General features: G+C 28.9%; 2 protein-coding genes across 2 annotated transcripts in view; one reads left to right on the top strand and one right to left on the bottom strand.

Annotated features, from left to right (window-relative positions):
* Positions 1-12,051, bottom strand: part of LOC111686666 (electron transfer flavoprotein beta subunit lysine methyltransferase-like) — a 51,819-nt gene extending 39,768 nt beyond the window's left edge. The window contains exon 1 of the mRNA XM_023449035.2: positions 11,922-12,051. Coding sequence (XP_023304803.2) covers positions 11,922-12,007 — 86 coding nt within the window. The 5' untranslated portion in view covers positions 12,008-12,051. The remainder of the gene's footprint in view (positions 1-11,921) is intronic.
* Positions 8,358-12,112, top strand: LOC111686564 (odorant receptor Or2-like). The gene is made up of 7 exons (XM_023448933.2): positions 8,358-8,654; positions 8,725-8,863; positions 8,924-9,191; positions 10,626-10,725; positions 10,785-10,886; positions 11,112-11,219; positions 11,533-12,112. Exons 1-7 carry the CDS (start codon positions 8,358-8,360, stop codon positions 11,635-11,637), a joined length of 1,119 nt encoding a protein of 372 aa, XP_023304701.2. The 3' UTR covers positions 11,638-12,112.
* Positions 12,113-24,820: the final 12,708 nt, after the last annotated feature.

Genomic DNA, 24,820 nt, shown 5'->3' with positions numbered 1-24,820 from the left:
GTGATATTAGGGATATGTTTAATAAAATTATTTTATCTCAAAAACAATGATTTCTGTAATATCAAAGCCAAAATTAGAGGTTAATTAATAGCAGATAATAAATAAATATAAACACATTTTATAGATCTCTTGAATTTATATTAAACTTTTCCGTAAATAATTTTAAATATGAATATGATAGAAATTCCCGATTTATTCTGTACATCCATTCATCTGATGCAATAATGATAAAAAAGTGGGTGTTTGACCTTATTCTTCAAACATTACAAACGTCATAACAAATCTATATGACAATTGAAAGAACTTTTATAGAAACCTTGTCCTAAAAAGTATTAAAAACGCAATTGTCTGAACAAATTGCGTTTTAACTTTTGAATATGTATTTAGCAAATAGCTACTGACATTTTTATAGAAATTGTGTTTATTCTGATATTTACAAAAGTACTTCTCTTTATTTTAGTTATAGTTTAATTTGAACAATATGGTTTGGACGACCACTTTCTTTGGCCAAAACTATTTATTTTGAAGTTACATTTAAATAAAACTGTCCATCTGTACGAAAGTAAAGATTTTAGAAGTTATACAAATACATTGATTCTAATTTCTTGACAAACGTGTAGAATGCGAGAAAGCGTAAAACGAGTGGTATTCCAGCTTCAGAATGCCGTGCTATACGGATGGTTCTAAACTAGAGGAAAAAGCGGACCTGCGGTGATCAAAATTACCAAATAGAACAAAAATTTGGAAAATAATATATAATAATGAACAAAATTTTATTTTTGGTCGGGAAAAATTTGGAAAAACTTACATTGAAAATTAATGAATTAAAATGCTAATAAAACCTCTTTTCACTTCTTCTTCATTAGCATTTTAACTCATTATTTTAATATGATGAAGTCATTGGAGGCAAGTACTTCTACGCTCGTTTACAAATAGGGAGTTAAAGAAGTATATTTTGCTTACATTACCGAGTTTTTCCTGGGTATATATGAATGATACATATTTGAAAGTGTAACTCACTGTGATTTCTTACTTAATTTTAAAACAATAAGAAAAGTTTACTTTTCTTTAAAAGTTTGAAAAATAAATAATTTATGAGTACACATTACATTTAGCAAAAATACTGAAATATTAATCTACAATAATGCTGAAATGTTAATATTTGTTGTCCTACTTTGTTTTACTAACAACAGTTATAAATATTAAACCGTTACAAAAATTAACTATTCACTTGTGCTACTTGAAAACAAACTGCATAAATAAATAGTTTAAAATGTATAAAGTTAGTCAAAATAGTAGGATTTTTCAAAAGTTTTCTAGTTTAATTGATGTAGATGTATATGACAAATTACTTGTGTAGAAGAGGAAGCTTTGTAAACGGCTTTGAGCTGGGCTCAGCCGAGAGACCTCAATGTTAACTTGGCGAAGACGGAAATCTATCATTTCACATAAGAAAAATTCTATGTACACGGAGCCTGTTTTCTGGACAAGAAGATACCGGTGACAGAGTTAAATACTTAGCCATATTTCTTGACCGGAAATTTAAATGGAGATACCAAATAGAGGAATTTAGGAGAACTATAGGCATGCAATGGGGTCCTTTTTGTTACACATTAGCTTTATAAAAGTATAATAAACCCAATTCTAGCTTATGCTTCAATAATACGATGGACTTCATTGGACAAAATGTGTAATATGTATCAAACTACTACAGGAAGTTCTGCGTACATGCTACTTGGGTATAAGTGGTGCTGTACCCATACATATTCCACCGATTGAAATATATTTAAGATATGAGACTGAATTTACAGACGAACGGCTCATAACTTTAGGCGAACTAGCCAAAAGCGGTTATAGGACATGTTACGTGTCTGATCTCAAACCAGGCACAGAATATGTCGAAACTTCAAAACTCTGAACTAAGAACTAATATCAGTTGCTAAATGGATGGCTAAACATTGGAGGATAAAATGGGCCTTTGAGTTTTGTATTGAAGACCCAGAAACACAAATATACCACCGTTTAGCTAATCACAACACAAGCATTTAGGCAGAAGTCCGGCATTAGAATAAATATGGGGCCCACGGAGATTAATACATTTCCCGACAGATCGAAGGCAGCCCTAACTGCTTTCTGTCTCAAGTGACACAGTTAAATCTAAAACCATATTGGATTGTAAGAAATCTTTAACTAAATACTCTTCCAGGGCAACGATTTACATCATATGGGTACCAGGCCCCATGCCGAAACTACTTCCCTGTAAACATTATTGAAGTACATTATCCGTTAAGTAGTCATATGTAATACAGGCATGGATCAAGTTAATGTCTTTTGAAAACAACATGGTCCATGGTCCCTGCATAAAATAGGACCATGTTGCGGATCACATACTCCAATAATTTTACCAAAAGAGTACTTTTGGGATTGCTCTGACGAATGTATATATGGATAACGTGGTCCTCATCTATATGCAGTTCTAGTCTTTAAAGAGTACTCCTTACACACCTGTGCGGGATAATCTCAATTTTTAGATTGTTTAGTCTTCTAAACGTACATTTTATATATGCCGATTCTATAAGGAATAGTGTTACTATTAAGATATTTGTGAGGTAAAAGCAACATTTGCCGGTCCGGTTGAATGGCGGTCTAATAGTAGAAAGATTTAAACAAATTTTAAACAGCTATGGTCTTTGGTAGAACAAATTCAAGTCTATACATAGGGCCACCGAGCGAATTTTACTTTAAACCAAATAACAGTCATATTTTAATGGAGATTCAGTGTAGTCGAATATTGCTCTTAGTTGTTGCTATTTGGACTATTCTTTTACTCTAGATTTTAGATGATCGATACACCATTATATAAGGGTGTTGTTAGTCCGATTTTTTACGTAATTTCCTTGGTTGCTTTAATCTGTTAATATTAGTAAAATATAATTTTTAATTTAAAAAACTCATTTGCACTAGTCTTTACTATTTAAATTTATTTTTAAATTTAAATATTTTTAAAACTAAAACGAATACTGTTACTAATTGAAATTTAAAGTAGAACCGTTAACTCTTCACATAAGTTACATAAAAACAAATCGTTTTTAAAGAAATCTAGAGTAAAATTCAAATCATACGCATTCAATTAACATCTTAATAAAACTCATATAATCAACTACACTTGATTTTTACAGCAAAGACTGTGTTCGCAAAACAAATTTTCATTTTTAAAAATTTTGTTAAGAAATTTATTTCGCTTTGAATATTACGACCTATTTTAAGCCAATTATGGAAAGGGTTATGGCTTCGAAGTTTTATAACATAATAACAAATTATATGTATAAGAAATTTTTCGTGCACAAACTTTATTTAAACAATAAATCGTTTAATTGTTGTATTGTCTTTTTATTCTATCGAATCTTACAGAGATAAAAATAAATCAATAATTCAGCGTAACAACGCAATTGTCGAGAGAAAAAAGAAAGAACAAAGAATAAAACTACGTAAATTACCCAAATTTGTATGAACTCCATCAAAAATTAATTCAATTTGTTAACTCCGATGATGTAGATACATTTAAATGGTTGAGGTGGTTCGCTGACTGTCTAAGTGAGTAGTGGAGGTGGTATTTGATGAAACTTGTGACGACACACACATGATAATGTTAAATTGTTTTTGTAAACAAAACATTATTGTAGTTTTTTGCAGTCACAATATTAGCTTTTATTTAACATTAAAAAAATCTGTACAAAAAAATTTAATTTAAAAAAATCTGTTGCCAACTATTAAAATTGACGTAATAATAATTTATTTAAAAATTTTTAGAATTAACGTGGGATTTTATGACGATTGTTGTTATTTGTTATTGTTTGTTAACAATTTTTTTTTAATAATTTCAGACCTACCTCACACTCAATTTGTGGTTTTCAAAAAACAACAACTTAGCTAAATATTGTTTGGAAAAATTTTATAATTTTTTTTTTTTTTTTGAGATAAGATAAAATTAATGATTACTAACTAAAGTATTCGTACACGTATTTGTATAGTGAAAGTAGTTGAAATAATATTTAGTAAAACTTATAACTTTTCCGTGATTTTAAGAAAATTGGGGGGGGGGGGTTTTGGTGTGTAAAGTTTTTGAACTAATTAAATTTTTCCAAAATTCTATTATCAATATATGAAATAATATAATATAAAAAATAAATAGAATAAAACGATATATTTCGAATATAATTCCAAATGGTTTTAGAAATCAACTTTTATACAACTGCTACAGTATTCAAGTATTTCATACAATATTCAGTTTAAGGAGAAAATATTATTACGAAATTACATAACCTAAATCTGATACCGGGAACCGTTAAAAAGTTCACATCCGCGCAGAGTGTATTAAAAAATGTTTTTATTTGAAAATAATGCATTATATTCACAACTGTTAGAAATATCACATCTTTGGAGCTAAGGATCATACAGGACTCATATTTTTGACATCGATTTCTGAAATAATGCAAAATTTTATAAACAAAATACATAAATTTGTGTAGTTTTGGAACTGTGTTGTTACCTTTTATAAATATTGTTCAAATTCAATGCAATTTCATTTGTGACTTTATAAGATCTCAAAAAAATTTATGAAATTTCTTTATTAGGACCTCTTTAGCATTTTTGAAACATGAGGAAGAAAGGAAAATGAGAGTATTTTGTCTTATGAAACTACTTAAAACCCCCAGGCAACACCGGGTATAAAAATCTAGTATTTTATAACAAAGAATTTCATTGAATTACAAGGTTTACATGGAGCGACGGAGATAGCTAAATCATCCCTGAAAATGATTCTAAGCCGATTTGTATACTTTAAGGTGGATGTAGGACAGGCGCGAATCTACGTGCGAGGAGAAAGAGGTGTAGGATATAATAATAAATTATGGAAAAATAATAAAAAATAATTTCTCAAAAAAAAAAAAAACAATGTTTAGCTTTTTAAGAGAAAATCTACTTTCGAGTGAGCTGGGCTCCAAAGTTCAATACATATCAGTTTATTCGCACAATAAAGATTTCTAAAATAAGCCCAACATATCCATATATGATCAAGATCTTCGCTTAATAAATATTTTGTAAATAGCATCATATTTTCTATGTTTTTTCGAATTTCGGAATTTGGATATAGAAAATGAGAAAATTGGTAAAGCTACTCCTATAAAAACATTTAATCTTTGTATGTTTATTGTTCCTTTATATTTTTCCGTTCAAATTTTTTATTTTATCATATTTTCACTTTCGATCTGTTACGAAAATGATTTTCTAACAATAAATCTGATGTATTATATGTATATCTATAGAAGTATAATCCAGAAGGGACTGTGGTTTCACTGTTGGAATCTTTAAAAAATACACATATATTACAAAAGTCATCGGGAAAATCTCCAAACCTACAATCCTCTTAGCACATTTAATCCTGTTTAGTCCTACGCATAGAACGAAAAAATGTCTTTATTGAGTATAATTTTGTTCAGTAGGTTTTAAAATTAACTCGTGATAATTCTTGAATGAATTCGATCGACTTTTTCCAATTAATTAAGTTTTTCTAACACTGTACCGCTTTTAAATCACTCTAATGTACATATTATTATCAATATATGAAAATTTGTGTACTCTAATATTTGAAACATATATCATTTGTTAATATATATTTAAATCAATAATAAAAAATTTAATCATTTATGGGTTAATTGTTTGCGTAAAATATAAGATTATAACCAATACAATAGAATGGACGTGCTAAATAATGTAAATAATGTCACGTTTTAGAACACAAGATAACAAGTGTCATGCGGATTACTTCAGAATTGTAGCAAAAAATGTGATACATACGTTAAAAACATGCGTATTTAATCGAACTTTTTTATATACATAGATATATTCATTTATTCTACTTTATTTCTTAAAAAAACAAAACATCCTTTTAGTTTATTTAATTTTAAAGCATACATAAGATAGGCGTTTTAATGATTGTGTCATTGCAATATATAATATTAGACCGACTCGCACTTTTTTGAAATAAAATCCATGCTTTTGTAGCGCTCTCAAAACCTAACTTGCTTTGAAGAATGGTGATTCCACAGAGATGATTGTTCGTGTACTGGAACGGTTAATATGAATTATTAAGAATTATTATTTTTTTTATTAATAATCAGATTAGTTTATCTAAAAACAAGTAAAAAGTTGTAGTCGGACGAGGCTTACCCTACATCTGGATACAAGTTTTCATAATGAAGCATTTTAGTTGAATTGTACCTTGCCATTGAATTGTACTTAAGTCATTTATTGTTTAATAAATGTTGTGGATATTTAAGTAAAATTTTGACGGGGCCTAGGGTCAAATGGGGCCCTATAATTATAAAGTTAATTAGGATCATCAAGGACCGAGGTAAAATAATGAACCGATATTAACTTTTTTCAATAGTCTTCTTCTACAGTACCATAAAAATTCATGTGTCAAATTTCATTGAATTACATCCAAAACTGCTACCTGTAGTTTGATTACAAAGTTTACAAGCCCTATTCAGGGTTTAGTTGTATGGGGACTAGGTGATATAATGGACTGATGTTAACCATTTCAATAGGCTTCGTACCTGGGGCAATAGAATATCATGTACCAAATTTCATTGAATTATCTTCAAAATTGCGACCGGTAATTTAATTACAACGGACAGATATATAAATTAACTCAGAAAATGATTATGAGCCGATGGTTATAGGACCAAAATTATTGTGCGGTACAAACATCAGCACAAACCCAATATACCCTTCCCATTAAAGTGGTGTAGATTAAACTTGCAGTGTTGCCATACGAAACTACAGAAAATGACACTTTTTTTCAAAAGGTACTTTTTGAATTTTCTATAATATTTCTATAATAATAATAAAAACCTAGAAATGTGGAATTAAAAGTATTGAATCGGAATTAGGTGAAAACCCATAAAAGGAAACTTTTTAGTACTTTTTCGTTTTTCAAAAGGTACTTATTGAATAACTTACAATATTTAATCTAGAGAATTGAAATTAAGTTCGGAGTAATAACAATATTTACCTGTATAAGAGGACTTTTTGGTATTGACTGTTTTTTCAACAGAAAATTTTGGTTGTGTCAATTACGGACGTTAGAGATGTTTGTTGTCATGAGCTCCGATTTAAACGACATTTTATAACATTAGGTGAGTTCATATTCCCTTTGTAATTTCTACAATATAATTATCTGACCCCATAAGTTATACAGAAATATATTCTGAGTCGATTTAGCCATATCTGTTTTTCAGATACTATATCAGCTATTTAGGATTTAAAATTATTAGAATTTGTTCAGAATTAGATATAACTCCCATACCAACATACGTATATGCACATCGTGTCCCGTGGTCAATTTTTCTTTAAAAATGCCTCTTAAACGATGCGTTTTTATGTACAAAATAGGGGAATAATAAAAATATTTTGTTCCGGCTCAAAATTGTGAAATTTAATATTCCTATTTCAATAAAAATATTTTGCACAAATTTAACTGAGGCCACGATTTTAAACTGAGGACCGTCAAAAAAAATATATTTTACTCGTGTTCATGCAATTCTTAAAAAGACTGTTCCTCGTGTACATTGTACATTCTTCCGGAAAATAGATTAATTGTTAATTACCACAAAATTTGAAAAACATATCTAATATTATTACAAAGTAGAAACTGAATAATTGAGCCATGTACGTACCAAAATCAATGAAACAAACATAATTAATTAACAAATAATAATAATAATAATAATAATAATAATAATAATAATATCTGGCCCATAATTGGCCATAGCTTTCATATAAAGTTCAGTTCCAAAAATCACTTAATCGTTTTTAAATCACGAGTTTGGCATGGGGATAAAACTATACTCGAAGTTGGTACATACATAACATATACGTCTATAAATTATTCCGTGTAATTTTTTCTTCATCAGCACATAGGAGGTCTAAGCTGTCATATAAAGAATTTTTACAAATTTTAGAAGTCAAAACGGGCAACACCAATAACATGGAATAAACCTACTAGCATTTCAATACAATAGCAATAATTGCCGTACTAAATATAAATATTTAATGTGTATTTAATTTGATTAAACTAATTGCAATTTAACAAGAATGTTAAATTGTTTTCTAGTTTATTGTAATAACTTAATAACATTATAATTATCTTTTACTCCACATTTCAACACTTGCAAAAATTCTTGCAAATATATTAACATATAATTATTTAGAACCCAACATTCCTTTTTTTCATTTCATCAATTCAAAATCAGTGGTCGACATATTAAGTTTATTTTACTATTGGATTCTGTAAAATGTATTACAATTTACCGTTGTTTTATTGTAATGTTAAAATCTGGAGATATATCGGATTTATTGAATACGAAAATGTATATCGCATCATACCAATAATGATTATTGTACTCTTGACAATAATCTGTGAATTCCTTCATTGTTTCGTAGTTCGGCAAGATTTGGGTTTTTTAATTCTGAGTCTATTTATGGTGGCGATTTTATTAAATTCATTTATACGAATTGTGATTGTAATGAAAAATCATAAGAAATTTATTAAATTTATGAAAGTTATTGAAAGTTGGTACAAAGAAGCTGAGGTAGGTGTAAACTTTGTGTGGGTAGGCGTTTGTAATAAAAAATTTAATTTTTTTTGCAACTACATTTCAGTTAACTAATGACATTGCCGCTTGGTCTATACTAAAAAAACTGCCAAAACAAACAGAAGTTATTTCTAAATTCGGTTTAATTTTTGGTTCTTTTGGAGGCGTGGTCACTGCAATAACTCCCCTTTTACTTAGTCACCGTTGTAAGTTTTGAAATTTGCACAGTCAAAGAATTTTTATAATATTTTTTTTTAATTTGTTAGCCCATCCTTATAGTGTTTATATAATCGGTTTGGATGCATTAAAGAGTCCTTTATATGAAATTATATATTTTGTTCAAATGTTCGTTTTAATGCCGTTTATAATTTGTACTTATATTCCATTTACGAATCTGTTCATAACTTGGCTTATATTTGGCATACATATTTTACAAGTTTTGCGCAAAAAATTTGAACAGCTGCCGGGTGGCAACGATCCAGATCAATTGAGAAGTTTGAAAGCATTAATAAAATATCATAAGAGGATTATAAGGTAATGTAGTGAATATATGCATAAAACTTTGTTAAAGTTCTGTCAACAAAATTTGAAAAAAAGTAGAAAAAGAGAAACTTTGATCTACGGATTTAAAACTGTTGGACTTGTGTAATTAAAGTGATCAGTCTTAAATTTAATTTCAACTTTATTATTATACAATAATTCGCAATCAAAAAATGTATATAGATAAAATTTGGTACAGTCGCCAATGGCCTAATCACAAATATGTTTATTTGAATTATTGAGTAGAAATCGTAATTAATATTTTGCTTAAAAATGGGATCATATTTGAGCTAGACAGCTTAGAAAATTTTACCAATAAATTACTCTTGATTCCAGTCCAGCTATAGGACCTAATTCAGTTTATCCGAAACAAATAAACTTTCTAAAAATATTAGAAACAGAAAAAAACGGGTATTTATGGCCCAAATTTCCTTTATTCTTATTTTAAATTATTTAATCGGAGATCATTCTTATTTAGTCTGGTGTCTTTCAAGTCCCTATTCAGATATATTTTCAATTCGGGGATTATATTAGTAAACGTTCGTCACTTGTAGTACTTGAAATCGGTAAATTTTGTACTTCGCGTTGTATACTTCGCCGCGAAGGCAAATAATGGACCGATTGTTCTTTTAAAAGCTGTAATGATACTAATCTGTCAGTACAAAATATTTTTGTGTGATTTCCATGGTGTATGCAAAAAATGTGGTGGATAGTTTGTGCCAGTCCACACTAGGAAACTTTTTTTGGTAAACTTTTTATTTTGCGTGAAAGAGAAAGAATATCATCCATCTCTCTCGCGGTGCGGAGTTTCTCGAACTAGGAAACTTGTTTTATTATTCTTCTCATTCGTACAACAAATCAATGCAATTAACACGTAGTTTCTGAATCATATGTTTCTATGTGTGAACTTTAAGACCTGGTTCACACTGGGAAAATTTTTTGAGAAACTTTTGATATTGTGTGTGAGAGAAAGAGATGGTTGATATTTCTTTCTCTCACATACAAAAATCAAAAGTTTCCCAAAAAAGTTTCTCGAACTAGGAAACTTGTTTTATTATTCTTCTCATTCGTACAACAACAAATCAATGCAATTAACACGTAGTTTCTGAATCATATGTTTCTATGTGAGAACATTAAGACCTGGTTCACACTGGGAAACTTTTTTGAGAAACTTTTGATTTTGTGTGTGAGAGAAAGAGATGGTTGATATTTCTTTCTCTCACACACAAAAATCAAAAGTTTCCCAAAAAAGTTTCCTAGTGTGAACCAGGTCTAAGGAAACTTCAAATGAGAATTATGAAAAAGTTTCTCAACAAAAGTTTCCCAGTATGGACCAGGTCATTCAGTATAAGATTGTTCGCTACTAAAGAGTCAAACTAGAGTTTAAATAAAAAAATAAAGTATTAATTTTGTCAATTGTATACTTAGATATGGCGAAAGTTTGGAAGATTTAGTTTCACACGTTTGTTTTGTCGAATTGCTGCTATTTACTACAATGTTATCCATTTTACTGATATGCCTTCTATTGGTAAGTACTTTAAGTTTTCTATTTGGACATTGTAATTAAACACTTACATATATTTATAGGTTGATGATATAATGTTCCAAGTAGCGACCGTGGTTTATATCATTTGCATTCTATATGTCCTATTTTTATCATACTGGCATGCTAATGAATATTCATCGGAGGTGGGTATTATAGATTTATACTAGAGAAGTTATTTTAGGAAGTGATTAATCTCGGTGGTTCCAAATTTATCTGGATTTTATTCCAAAATTATTACGATACACCAAAGTCTATATTTTTTAGTTCCTTATATGCTATTGATTTCCTTAATATAATAGCTCACGTTTACATTCCTTATATATCAGGTGTATATAAATAATTGAAATATATTCTTTATTGCAATCCAGAGTGTAAAAATTGCCGATGCTGTTTATAGCATTGATTGGACTAATTCAAGTATCGAAGTGCGAAAATGTGTTTTAATATTGTTAATGCGCTGTCAAACGTCATTAAAGGTGAGTTAAGTCCACTTAAGTATTTTTCATTAGGAACGATGCATTTTTTTAGTACCTTAAAGCTCTGGTCTATGCCAACAGGGTTTCAACGTTGAAGAAGCTAATAATCAACATTGAACATGAAATTTTCTGGTCGATTTCTGTTATCGTTTAGTAAAAAATGAAAGCGGATAAATTCCCTAAATGAAGGTATCGTATGTACCACTAACCCACAAATCGTTTAAATGAACTAACAAAATACATCGTTCCTAATAAACACCACTATATAGTATGTTTTATTACAAATAAACTTTTTAAAATATTTTACAATTAGATCTCAGCTGGCGGTATGTATCCCATGACATTGGAGGCATTTCAGGTACTTTTAAATGCCGCATACACCTATTTCAATATGGCTCGTGGTTTTATGGCAAAATAATGTATATTTTAAAGGTATTCAGTTGACTGCAACATTTTTATGCCATGGAGATGATCACGTATACAAACAATTTTAATTTTATTAATTTTTTTCTCTCATATCAAATCATTAATTATATTTTTGCCCCTTGGCAATATGTTCTATGAATTCCTAGACTTTTTATATTGTTATAAAACTATTGAGTCATTAGACGTTCACAAATTCATACAATAGCAAATACAACCGTAATATAAATTTAGATACAATATAATATGTATACATTATAGTAGATTTTTTTAACTTACCCGCTCGTCACATGAGTGCCACGGTTAAAAACACGCCCCCATGCAGTAGAACCAATGTGAATTCTATGGTATATTTGACGTAACATGTTTTTAATTTAGTGAAATATATATTTTTTTGCAGAAATCTAAAAAAATAAACAAAAATAGGAAAACATCTTAGAAACGTAAGCAAAAACACAGATACATATAGTATGCACAGATATTTGTTAAAATTTTGTTTAAAAATAAAAGAATTCAGTAAATTCATAAATTTTTAATTTCTTTATATTTCTGGAATTTGTTCTTTAGGTAATTTCATTAGACAGTCAATGAACTGCTCACATGTCTATATATGTATGTAGTATAATGTGAGTAAAGTATGGGAATATCTAGTCAATGATATATGAAGAAGAATTAGGAATTGATAATGTCTTATATAGACGTTTATACTACGTCATTATTTCACGTTAGTCATATAATTTTCATTATTGTTTTTAATATTGAATCATACAAACTATATCGGGAAGATTTTTTGTTGCGGCTTCTAAGCCTTGATTATTTTTTAAAAGTTTTTCAATAATTAACCCTTTTGCTATATAGGATCCATAGGGAAATTTAAAAAAGTTCTTCAGGATTAAAAATTAAGTAACGAATATCGGACAAACCATGACATATTGGTACTAGTCAATATCATTTATTAACCTCAGAGGGTAGTTAAAAACTATTTAAAACATCTATTGATAAGTCCAGTTTAATATTTAATTTTTAATCATGGGCGTGTAGGTTGGAGAGAACTACTCTCTGCGGTCGACGCTGAGACACATGTTTGTGTTGATAAAATAGCAACGATTGAATGCGTTAAGGCCGTTGTTCGTAATATTTGTGATTTGTGTTTGTGAGTCAAAAATTACAACTGTATTTAAATTGCTATCACAGCGAGCGGAGTGATCAAACATGAACCATTGCTATGTATACTCGGTTGTTAGATCTTACAATGTTGGTAGTAAAATGTGTAATAACAGTGTAAACTTACAAATTTTGTCTTCCAATATTGTTAGTAATTTCTTTTCTGACAGCGCAGCAAAAGAAATATTGTATGTTCAGACGATTGTTAGACATTTTCTAAACATTTTATTGACTTTATCACTGCATTTTGCTTAATTTTCAATTAATTGATTATAACATTTTTGTTTTAAAAGATTTTAAAGTGAAATCAATTTTGTAAAATAAGTAAGTTTTCATGTATATTAAAACATTTATTTTTTACAGGTCATAATTTCCTAAAAAAAAGGTAGTTAATAGATCATAACTCTAGAGAGCAATTTTTCTGACGCAAAGTCTATTAATTTGTGAGAAATTTATGAATAAAACTTTTGATATGTGTTATTGGTTGTATTTTTATTTGTAATCTGTAGACTGATAACCGATTAACTGATTTTATTTAAATTTTTACAGTATCTTCTATAAGTTCGAAAAAATCATACACAACTTATTGTTTCGAAAGTTTTAATGGGCGAGGCGCCACATTAAAAATAAGTATTAAAATTCGAATATATGTATAAGAAACTTTAATATTTAAATTATGCACGGATAACACTGACATCCATATACACATTTTGAAAAAATATTGGCGAACTAGCAATAGTGGGCGAGGCACCTTCCATTTGAATTAAAAGCTAAACTTCTAATATCTTAAAAACTTTAAAAGCTAGAGTCACCAGCTTTTGTATGATTTACTTCACTTTTAATGTGAATGTTTAGAACAATAAAGGGCGTACTAGGAATGGTGGGCGTGAATTTATTACTACAATTCGTATATGTGGAAATTTTTAACTCTACAATCCTTAAATTTTTGATGATGTACATTGGGAATACTCGTAGATATTAGGATGACCGGCTCGGTTTTTCGTTTTGTGAAACTTTAAATGTTGTTTCCGAAATTAAGTCACTGTCATATAGAATTCCTATTTACATATATAGCACTAGTTTTGATCTGGTACACAACAAATTTAAAGACAAATTATGGGCTGATCATTGTAATTTCAGCATATTCAGAAAGAATAAATAGTATCCCGATATTTTTATTTAGTAATGAATGTGTTTACGTTTACGATTTTATCGGAGATTGGTCTTATTTGGGAGCTATGACAAATTGTGGACTGATCTGAGAATTATATTATACCATTTCCATTAAGAGCTTTGTGGCTACTTAATGGAATATTAATAAAATAATTTAACATTGTTGGGTCTAAGATGTATATTTTCTGGTGTTACACACGGAATTACAAACTTATATATACCCTCTATCAGCACTGATGGTGAAGGGTATAAAAATAAATTTAAAAAAAAAGCAAATTGTTTGTCTAAACAAGACCACAAAACATGACGTTTTTGAAAAAATATACTGCAACATATAATTTAATTATTACTGATGTGACGTATTATTTGTTTGTTTAAATTGCAAAAACAAATATATATAATTGAATGCTAAATAGTGGATGACGTTAAAATTAAATTTCATAAAAAAATTTAAAATGAACATATTAGAGGTCTGGCTTTTATTTTACAACACAATTCCATTAGACCACATCTGTACACTGAAAATAATTCATGCTTAACTTAAAAACAAAAATTCATACATAACACGAAATATTATTTAATCAAATATATTAAGAAGCTTTAATTTAAAAAGAAAGAATATCATGTGGATAACAATTTGTTAACTACTATTACAAAATGTATTTTCAAATAAACAATAATTTTTTTAAATATATACGTGTTTTGTTAATTTTAAAATTTTTATTCTTAACTTATATTTTACAAAAAATATATAAAATAAATGAATATTTATACCTTACACCACTTTTGTGGGGAGGGTATATTGGGTTTGTGCTGATGTTTGTAACATACAAAAATATTCGTCCACCTTAAAGTATACCAATCGGCTTAGAATAATTTCTGAGTCGAATAAGCTATGTCCGTACGTCTGTCTGGCTGGCTGTCCATGTAAAACTTGTGCGCAAGGTACAGGCCGCAATTTTCAGGATAATTGGATGAAATTAGGCACACACGCTTCTTTTGCCTCAAGGACGAAGCCTATTGAAAATGGTTAAAATCGGTCTATTATTTCGACTAGCCTCCAAACAACCGTAACCCCCAAATAGAGCCTTTGGGCTTATAATTAATTTAAATTATCTATTATATTAACAAATGTCGAAACTTAATTTTATAGAACTTTAAATGACACTAGCGATTTTTTTAATGATCGGGCTTCATTTGACCCTATCCCCCATACAAACTCCCCTTCAGAAAATGACTTAAAGTCAAAATTCACTTACAAACACTAATAACACTTTTGAATTCTACATAAATAAGATTAAAGAAGACTTAACTCGCCCTACCAACATTTTTAAGGATATGGCCATATTTTACCCTACTCCCCTTTGAGCCCTCTTGTAAAAAATATCTTTTTTTTGCCAAAAACAGCGTAAAAATATTCCGAAATGAAGTTGAAAAACAAACCAAATGCTTTATTTGTCAAAATAGCCCCCATTTTTGACATACATACTGCTGGTGTAGGGTATCATATGGTCGGCTACGACCGACTATACAATCATACTTGTTTTTAAATGATTTTGCACTATACCAAAATATTTCTAACAATTTCGTTTTTACTACGAAACAATTTCGTAGTGCGAAATATTTCATACAATGAACGATATTTTTCATATAAATTAGACATGGATTATTTTCAGTGTATGCACATCGAAATAAACAATTCAATATTGAAGGAGGTAAAGCAAAATATTTAGTATATTTCTATTATTTATTTAAAGTCTCAAAATGTAAATACAAAATTGAAATACTACTTTTCTGGCTTATTGTTATTGGTTCACACGAAAAATTTTTATTTGGAAATTTAAATGCTAAAATTAAATTTGTACTTTTTTCATGTGTTATCAATAAAAATTAGTTTTTATTAAAAATAGCTGGAAAATAAAAATAAAATATGTGATTAATAAAGTGTAAACATTTTCTGGGAAAATTTTATATGTAGTACAAAATAATTATTCTAAAATGGATTAATTTTTATCGCTGTCTATTTAATGTATGACAAGAAAATGTTTGTTTTTCGCAGAAAATCAAAATAATATGTTTAGATAGAAATATAGAAAGTTATATATAGGTTTGGTTGGAATTTTGCTATTTATAAAATATATCTATTTTGGGAAATTAAATGCACATTAATTAAAAATCGATAATTAATTTTGAAAAAAGTTTTAATGACAAAATTATTAGGAATAAATTTTAAAGTTATTTTTAGCTTAAATTCAAATTGAATGCTTTTTATTAATTAAGGGACTTAAGCACATGGGTAAAAGTTGCAAATGGTAATATGTGATTAGTTTAATTGAAAAAGGAAAAGATTTTAATAAACAAATTTGGAGTTTTATTTATCTTTGTATTGCTCACCAGCGAAAAATTGGTAATGTCTTGTACTTACCCAATAAATTACTTTTCGATGAATACTACATGGGTCTTTTCAACTTAGCTTGAATCTAATTATAATTTACAAAAAATATATTTTACTTTTCAGCCTTGATATATTTGTCCAATTCGCAATGGGTTGCATTGTAGTATGCCGTAACATTTATACCCAACACCACTATAGTGGGGAGGGTATTGTGCGTTTCTGCTGATGTTTGTAACACCCTAAAATATTGATTCTAGTATACCAATGGGCTCAGAATCACTCCCTGAGTCAATTTAGTTCGTCCGTCTGTCGGTGTGTCCATGTGAACCTTGTGCGCACGCTACAGTTCGCAATTTTAAAGATAATTTGATGAAATTTGGCCATACTCTTTTCTTGGTTAAGGGATGAACGCTATTGAAAATGGTTGAAATCGGTGCATTATTTCGCCTAGCTCCCCGAATCGGTCCTTTAGACTCATAATTACCTTAAATGTTCTATTATGCCAACAGAACGATAAATGACACTGATCGGGCCTCATTTGACTCTAGCCTCCATACAAACTCCCCTTTTGGAAACGTCTTGAAGGTCAAAATTCACTTATAATTTCTAATATAACGATTAAAATCTACATAAATAACATTGAAGTAGACGTAAATTCCTTTACTAAAATTAAAAAGGATAGGCCCATATTTACTCTTACTCCCCTATGAGCCCTATTGTAGAAAACAAGAGGGCATCAATAACACGTAAAAATATTCAACAATACGGTTAAAAAACAAATTAAATGATTTGCTTTTTCAAAATTGTTCAATTTTTTAACTAGTCTAGTCTATAGTCCAGTCTATAATCCAGTCTATAGTCTAGTCTATAGTCTAGTCTATAGTCTAGTCTATAGTCTAGTCTATAGTCTAGTCTATAGTCTAGTCTATAGTCTAGTCTATAGTCTAGTCTATAGTCTAGTCTATAGTCTAGTCTATAGTCTAGTCTATAGTCTAGTCTATAGTCTAGTCTATAGTCTAGTCTATAGTCTAGTCTATAGTCTAGTCTATAGTCTAGTCTAGTCTAGTGTATAGTCTAGTGTATAGTCTAGTCTATAGTCTAGTCTATAGTCTAGTCTATAGTCTAGTCTATAGTCTAGTCTATAGTCTAGTCTATAGTCTAGTCTATAGTCTAGTCTATAGTCTAGTCTATAGTCTAGTCTATAGTCTAGTCTATAGTCTAGGCTATAGTCTAGTCTATAGTCTAGTCTATAGTCTAGTCTATAGTCTAGTCTATAGTCTAGTCTATAGTCTAGTCTATAGTCTAGTCTATAGTCTAGTCTATAGTCTAGTCTATAGTCTAGTCTATAGTCTAGTCTATAGTCTAGTCTATAGTCTAGTCTATAGTCTAGTCTATAGTCTAGTCTATAGTCTAGTCTATAGTCTAGTCTATAGTCTAGTCTATAGTCTAGTCTATAGTCTAGTCTATAGTCTAGTCTATAGTCTAGTCTATAGTCTAGTCTATAGTCTAGTCTATAGTCTAGTCTATAGTCTAGTCTATAGTCTAGTCTATAGTCTAGTCTATAGTCTAGTCTATAGTCTAGTCTATAGTCTAGTCTATAGTCTAGTCTATAGTCTAGTCTATAGTCTAGTCTATAGTCTAGTCTATAGTCTAGTCTATAGTCTAGTCTATAGTCTAGTCTATAGTCTAGTCTATAGTCTAGTCTATAGTCTAGTCTATAGTCTAGTCTATAGTCTAGTCTATAGTCTAGTCTATAGTCTAGTCTATAGTCTAGTCTATAGTCTAGTCTATAGTCTAGTCTATAGTCTAGTCTATAGTCTAGTCTATAGTCTAGTCTATAGTATAGTCTATAGTCTAGTCTATAGTCTAGTCTATAGTCTAGTCTATAGTCTAGTCTATAGTCTAGTCTATAGTCTAGTCTATAGTCTAGTCTATAGTCTAGTCTATAGTCTAGTCTATAGTCTAGTCTATAGTCTAGTCTATAGTCTAGTCCATAGTCTAGTCTATAGCCTAGTCTATAGTCTAGTCTATAGACTAGTCTATAGTCTAGTCTATAGTCTAGTCTATAGTCTAGTCTATAGTCTAGTCTATAGTCTAGTCTATAGTCTAGTCTATAGTCTAGTCTATAGTCTAGTCTATAGTCTAGTCTATAGTCTAGTCTATAGTCTAGTCTATAGTCTAGTCTATAGTCTAGTCTATAGTCTAGTCTATAGTCTAGTCTATAGTCTAGTCTATAGTCTAGTCTATAGTCTAGTCTATAGTCTAGTCTATAGTCTAGTCTATAGTCTAGTCTATAGTCTAGTCTATAGTCTAGTCTATAGTCTAGTCTATAGTCTAGTCTATAGTCTAGTCTATAGTCTAGTCTATAGTCTAGTCTATAGTCTAGTCTATAGTCTAGTCTATAGTCTAGTCTATAGTCTAGTCTATAGTCTAGTCTATAGTCTAGTCTATAGTCTAGTCTATAGTCTAGTCTATAGTCTAGTCTATAGTCTAGTCTATAGTCTAGTCTATAGTCTAGTCTATAGTCTAGTCTATAGTCTAGTCTATAGTCTAGTCTATAGTCTAGTCTATAGTCTACAGTAGTTTTCCGATTTAACGAACCCATATGTTGTCAGGCCTGTTCGTAAAATTGAAAAGTTCGTTATATGCAGTACTAAGTAAAACGTGGGTTTTTGGTAGGAAAATAATTAAAAATAGGTACATAAAATATTTTTTAAATGTATTTTATAAAAATTAATTCTTTTTTTATAAAAATAGCACAAAACACAAAATTCCGAATCTTATATACCCACCTTCAAACCATATTTGTGTCGAATTTAATCGCTGCATTTTTAATTCTGTCATGAGCTTTGAAGTTATTTCTTGAAGTTCATCGCTATACTCGTATTTTTAAGCGAGTAATGAGCATTGTAGTCAATAGGAAAAATTAGCTTGTTCGTTAAATGCGATGTTCGTAGAATTGAATGGTCGTTAAATCGGAAAACTACTGTAGTCTATAGTCTAGTCTATAGTCTAGTCTATAGCCTAGTCTATAGTCTAGTCTATAGTCTAGTCTATAGTCTAGTCCATAGTCTAGTCTATAGTCTAGTCTATAGTCTAATCTATAGTCTAGTCTATAGTCTAGTCTATAGTCTAGTCTATAGTCAAGTCTATAGTCTAGTCTATAGTCTAGTCTATAGTCTAGTTTATAGTCTAGTCTATAGTCTAGTATATAGTCTAGTCTATAGTCTAGTCTATTCTATCGTCTAGTATATAGTTTAGTCTATAGTCTAGTCAATAGTCAAGTCAAAAGTCCAATCTACAGTCTAGTATATAGTCTAGTCTACAGTCTAGTCTATATTCTAGTCTAATAGTCTTGTCTATAGTATAGTCTAAAGTCTAAACTATAGTCTTTATTCGAACATTGCACATAAACTCCTGAAATTTGCGATTAGATCCATTCTATAAATTGTTGAGAATTAATGAACTTCCGCCTTATAAACTGGATTTCTGTTTTCATAGATGCAAAACGCTCATTTATTTCATCTCAGTGTATGATATCTAAACTGATTTGAACATATTAAGGATCGGTTTATTATTTCTCCTACCTCTTTAACATATTTCTCAAGTCTGCATTGTAGAGACCAGTATACATTTCGGAATATTTTCCAATATAAAGACAATGTGCAGCAATGGCTCATTTATAAATTTCATATTTATGTATGTTAGATCGACATATTTTGTATAGAAAAAATTGGAACATTTATTCTATGGAAATTTTGTGTGGTTAAAGTGATCGTTTTATAAACAACCTAATCAAATGTTAATCACTGAATTGATAAATTTTGTTTTGACTAATCGTACCATAATTTTATTATTCTATTTATAGAAAAAATATAAAAAATTGGTGATTAAAGTTTTAATTAGAGCTAAAAATAAAATATTTAATTAATGCTATAAATAATTCTAGCTAAAAATACTACATCTTAATAACAAAAATGATCGATCGAGAAAAACAAAATATATATGAAAATTTTCTTTTGAATTTTAGTGTAAGTGATCAATTTATGTTAACGTTAATTAATAAAACAAGTTAAACAGATTTGTTTAAACCGGTATTTTTCTGTTTAATTGTCAAACGTTTTTCTATAAGGAAAAGCACGTGTTATTATATGTGTATTTCACACTGCGTATAAAATCCCATGATTTTAAGTCAGTGGAAACAAATTTTACTAATTAGTTAATTTTTTGTTTATTTTACTAATTAACGTTAATTTTCAAAAATCACCTTGAATTTCACAAATTTTCTTAAAAAGAAATATTTTTACCGTAAATATTTGGATGTGTGTTTTTGGGGCAATCTAATAAAAAGTAAATCCCCTTTGCAAACACGAAAGTGTAGTATGTACTTACTACTAGTAAGTATAAATTAATAAACTTATTTTACCCGACCACTCAAAGATAAACATTTCATTTGTTTATCAATTGTTTTGTATTAGTTCCAAGAAGTTTATAAAATTTTAAAATATTTTTAGAATACAACAACTGCGAAAATATGAACAAAAACAAATATATTTTCAGACACCTTTTATGGTAATAACACAACCGCACGGTTCAAAAGTTGTTTGTTTGTTTGTTTGTTTATTTTAGTGATTCTTGAAGTATTTTTCATAAAACAATCAACTCAGTTTAATGACTAATTATAACTCTATAGTATAATATATGACTAAATTACTGTATAAAAATTATTATTTTAAGAGACCCTGCCATTGAACCTATTAAGTAAACAAATCATACATGTTTCTTGCTTGTCTGAAGGGGTTCCAAACGAGACACAAACATTTGGATTTTGTTGTCTTTCTTTAAATTGATAAATGGCCCGGTAAGGTTTTGTTATCTGAAGAACACTGCAAAGAAGCAAAACATGCTAAAATAATGTCGTGATAAGAGCATGTTTTGTTTAAGTATTTTAAATTGTTTGTTGTGTTTTGTTTTTTTTTAATTTAGTTAAAGATTACACAGAACTAAAATGTGAGTGTGATTTGCAAATTATGAACGACATGTGATTATGCAAATGATTTTTTAATGGAAATTTATGTTGTTTTTCTTTTGCAATAAATTTCGATAGTAACAGTTCAAATCAATATGCTTCGGTTTAACTTGTTTCTAAATATTTCGATTGTGGGTTGCTATGGCTGGTTGAAGGGGTTTTTTAATTTAACTTTATATAAACAATTAAAAAATGTAAAACATATAAGAAAGTAACGATAGACGGGTCACCAATTATTGTCATAAGAGTTAGGAACATATTTTAGAAGAAGTTTTTTATTTAGGCTTGATGAAATCATTTTTGTATCGATTTCAACTATTTTAGTATGGTCCACGGATTTAAGACTGATTAATATTCTTTAAATGGGATGCTTAAAATTTTTTTGGTTATTAAAAACATCAGCATGCCCAGTAAATGTTATGTGTGACCAACCGCGAACTTAGCTCCTGCATTTAGGAAGGAAAATTTGTTTTATTTTGTAATATTTCTTTTATATCTTATTACATTTTCCAAAATTGTTTCTTAATTGGATTAGGGGATAAATTTCCTACTTTCCTCCCCCATTGACTCTATCCTGTTTGTGAACACGCAGAGAAAAAACATGGTTATGGTAACCATGTTCTAAGAGCAATTATTTTTATGGTTAAAATTATGATTCTCTAAATATATTATGGTTATTGTAACAATTTTCAAATAACATATTATGATTATATACAGTTGATAAAATATTTTATCATAATATTTTTTATTTACCATAATATTGTTTGTTATACATAACTATATTAAGATCCAATGTGATCAAAATATCGATAATAAGAGTAACTTTTTCTAATTACTTGTAATCGTTGTGGTAAGTACTTACCTCCAATGACATCTCAGCGTTAAAATAATGAGTTAATGTCTAAGTTAATTTTAGCATTTTAACTTCTTACTTGGTAATGAAAGTTTATAATGTCTATTTATAACAACTAGAGTACATAAAGGGAGCTCCGCCTCCCTAATCGAAATTAAATTAAAAATTCAGATTATAAAAATATATATGCATACGTATACAGATACAAATTTTAATATTTTTAAGATTATATGTGGCATCACTGGATTTCTGTGTTGTTTACATTTTTGTTTTGTTTCTAGCTTTGTTTGTTTTTTAGTTCAAGCCCACGTACGTGAGACTTTTGCTTCTATGTATTAGTAACAACTTTAAATGCTTATATCTCCTAAAATTCTAAACCGATTTTACTAATATATATATTGTGCACATCTGTGAACAAATACCTTTAAAATGATATAGGTTTGGCCAAAATCGGATGTATACTGTAAGAGTAAAAGGGGTCACAAAAAATTGTTTTACCTATTAATTATATAGATATAACATACAATGGTTTTATAACATATAACAACAAAACATATAATGGTTATTTGTAAGTTTAAATGGTTGTTTGTAACATAATATGTTTTCATCGTTACCATTATTTAGTTACAGAAAAATAATTATTTTTCAGTGAATCATACTCAAATTTATAATTGCCATAAACATGAAAATTATTACAGTAACAACAATATTGTTTAAATATAATTAAAATAACAATTATATGTTTTTGATAACAATATATTGTTACAGTGAACATAGTTTAGTTATAGTAACCATGTCGAACTATGTTTTTTCTCTGAGTGTATGAAGTCAAGATTCTATAAAGGTAGGGTCTGTTTTACGTCAATCTAGTGATGTTTTCTGACATTGACATAAGTGCGAAGTATATTATGCACTTGAACTGATGTTTATAACATCCAAAAATAGTGCTCCCGCTCTTACGACTTTGAATCACTTTCTGGTTCAATAAAGCAGTCTGTGTGTCCATGTAAACCTTGTGCGCACTTTAAGATACATTTTGGCATAAATCTTCTCTTGACTCAATGATGAATCCATATTAAAATAGTTAAAAGGGCTTTTGAACTCATAACTATGTTAAATGTTCTAGTAACCTAAGAAAAATCTCGAAAATTTATGACTGTCCGTTAGGGTTTCCCGTGGACCGCTTTTTAGGATGAATACCTCTAAAACGATTCGCTTTAAAGTACTAAAAACGAGAAAATTTTGACCTCAGTATAATATGTTCAAACAAGTTCTACTGCAAAAATTCCGTCATTTTGAACTTATCGTCATTTTTCTGTATTAGCTAAAACTTAAGACAATTTTGACACCCATTTCGATAAAAAGGCGAAAATAATTTCCCTCTCCAACCCAAAAATATTTTACAAAAAATTTAAAAAAATTTTTATTGCCTTAATCAGTTCAAAATTTTGGAATTTTTTAGACATGTTTACAAAAAATCTAAAATATTTAATTTTTTAAAAATTACACTGAGGTCAGGATTTTCAATCGCTGGTAGGGAAATGAGGATCATTATTATTTTCTGCTTAGTACATTAATACGCATCGATTGAGTGGTATCCCTTAGGGATAATCCCTACATGAAATTTTTAAAAATACTGTTCTCGGGATATTCTACTGTCCGTGTATACGAATACAAAATTTCTTTGAGAGATTTTATTAAAATGGTAAAACGATTACGAAATATTTAAATACAAATTGTCAGTGTACAACACAAATTTTGATGCTACATACAAGAAGGGAAAAAACAATCCATTGTCAATAGTGAGCTTACCACTTGTGTTAACTTTTAGACAACGGATGTGTGTAAAATTTAGATTTCGACAACGAATTGTTGTAAAGTTAACAACATTGTGTTGTCAACATTACATAATGTTGTCGTACTTATGTATATACTTTGACAACAAATGCCAATTTTGTATCAGGCTTGTATACTTTTTTCCCTCTGTGTAGGTACATAACTTTCGGCATATTCGATCGATTTTCAAAAATGTAGAATATTGAGTTTTGTTTAACAAATAACGACGCATAAATCTAACGGATTCATGGTCGTTAGAGCAATTTCTTGATTTTCAAACCATTTTGTTTACATTAGATATTTTGGTATGCATAGCCTTATTTTAAAATTAATTTAAAATCTAAAGTTTGAACGCATTCTTTAAAAAATCAAATACAGATCATTGCCCTACATATTTGAAATTCCGTCCTTGCTTCTTAATAATTGAAATATTTACTGTAAATATTTAGTTCAAAGTTAACAATAACATTCCAAAACAAAGTTCAAGATAAACATTTTATTTTTTAAGCATTATTATTCTACATAATTAAAAAAAACTCATAAAACTATTCCTGGAATGTACCAAAAACATTTGTTTACAAATACATAAATGTTTTAATATTAAATAATAAAATAAATTCCAATTAAAATTGTTAGAATTTTTATCTTATATTTTTTTCGTATACATTTCATTATACATTCTCTGAATTCGCACGTGATATGAAAGCGGATCGTATTGAGGGGATGTG

The sequence above is a fragment of the Lucilia cuprina genome, chromosome 6 (genome assembly GCF_022045245.1).
Source record: "Lucilia cuprina isolate Lc7/37 chromosome 6, ASM2204524v1, whole genome shotgun sequence".
NCBI lineage: Eukaryota > Metazoa > Arthropoda > Insecta > Diptera > Calliphoridae > Lucilia > Lucilia cuprina.
This window is presented reverse-complemented; position numbering and strand designations above follow the sequence as displayed.

Excerpts from the sequence above, each read along its gene's own strand:
- LOC111686564 (XM_023448933.2), top strand. The coding sequence starts at position 8,358 with ATGTATTACAATTTACCGTTGTTTTATTGTAATGTTAAAATCTGGAGA. Across the intron at positions 8,655-8,724 it reads GTTGGTACAAAGAAGCTGAG|TTAACTAATGACATTGCCGC; the intron begins GTAGGTGTAAAC and ends ACTACATTTCAG. Across the intron at positions 11,220-11,532 it reads GCTGTCAAACGTCATTAAAG|ATCTCAGCTGGCGGTATGTA; the intron begins GTGAGTTAAGTC and ends TTTTACAATTAG.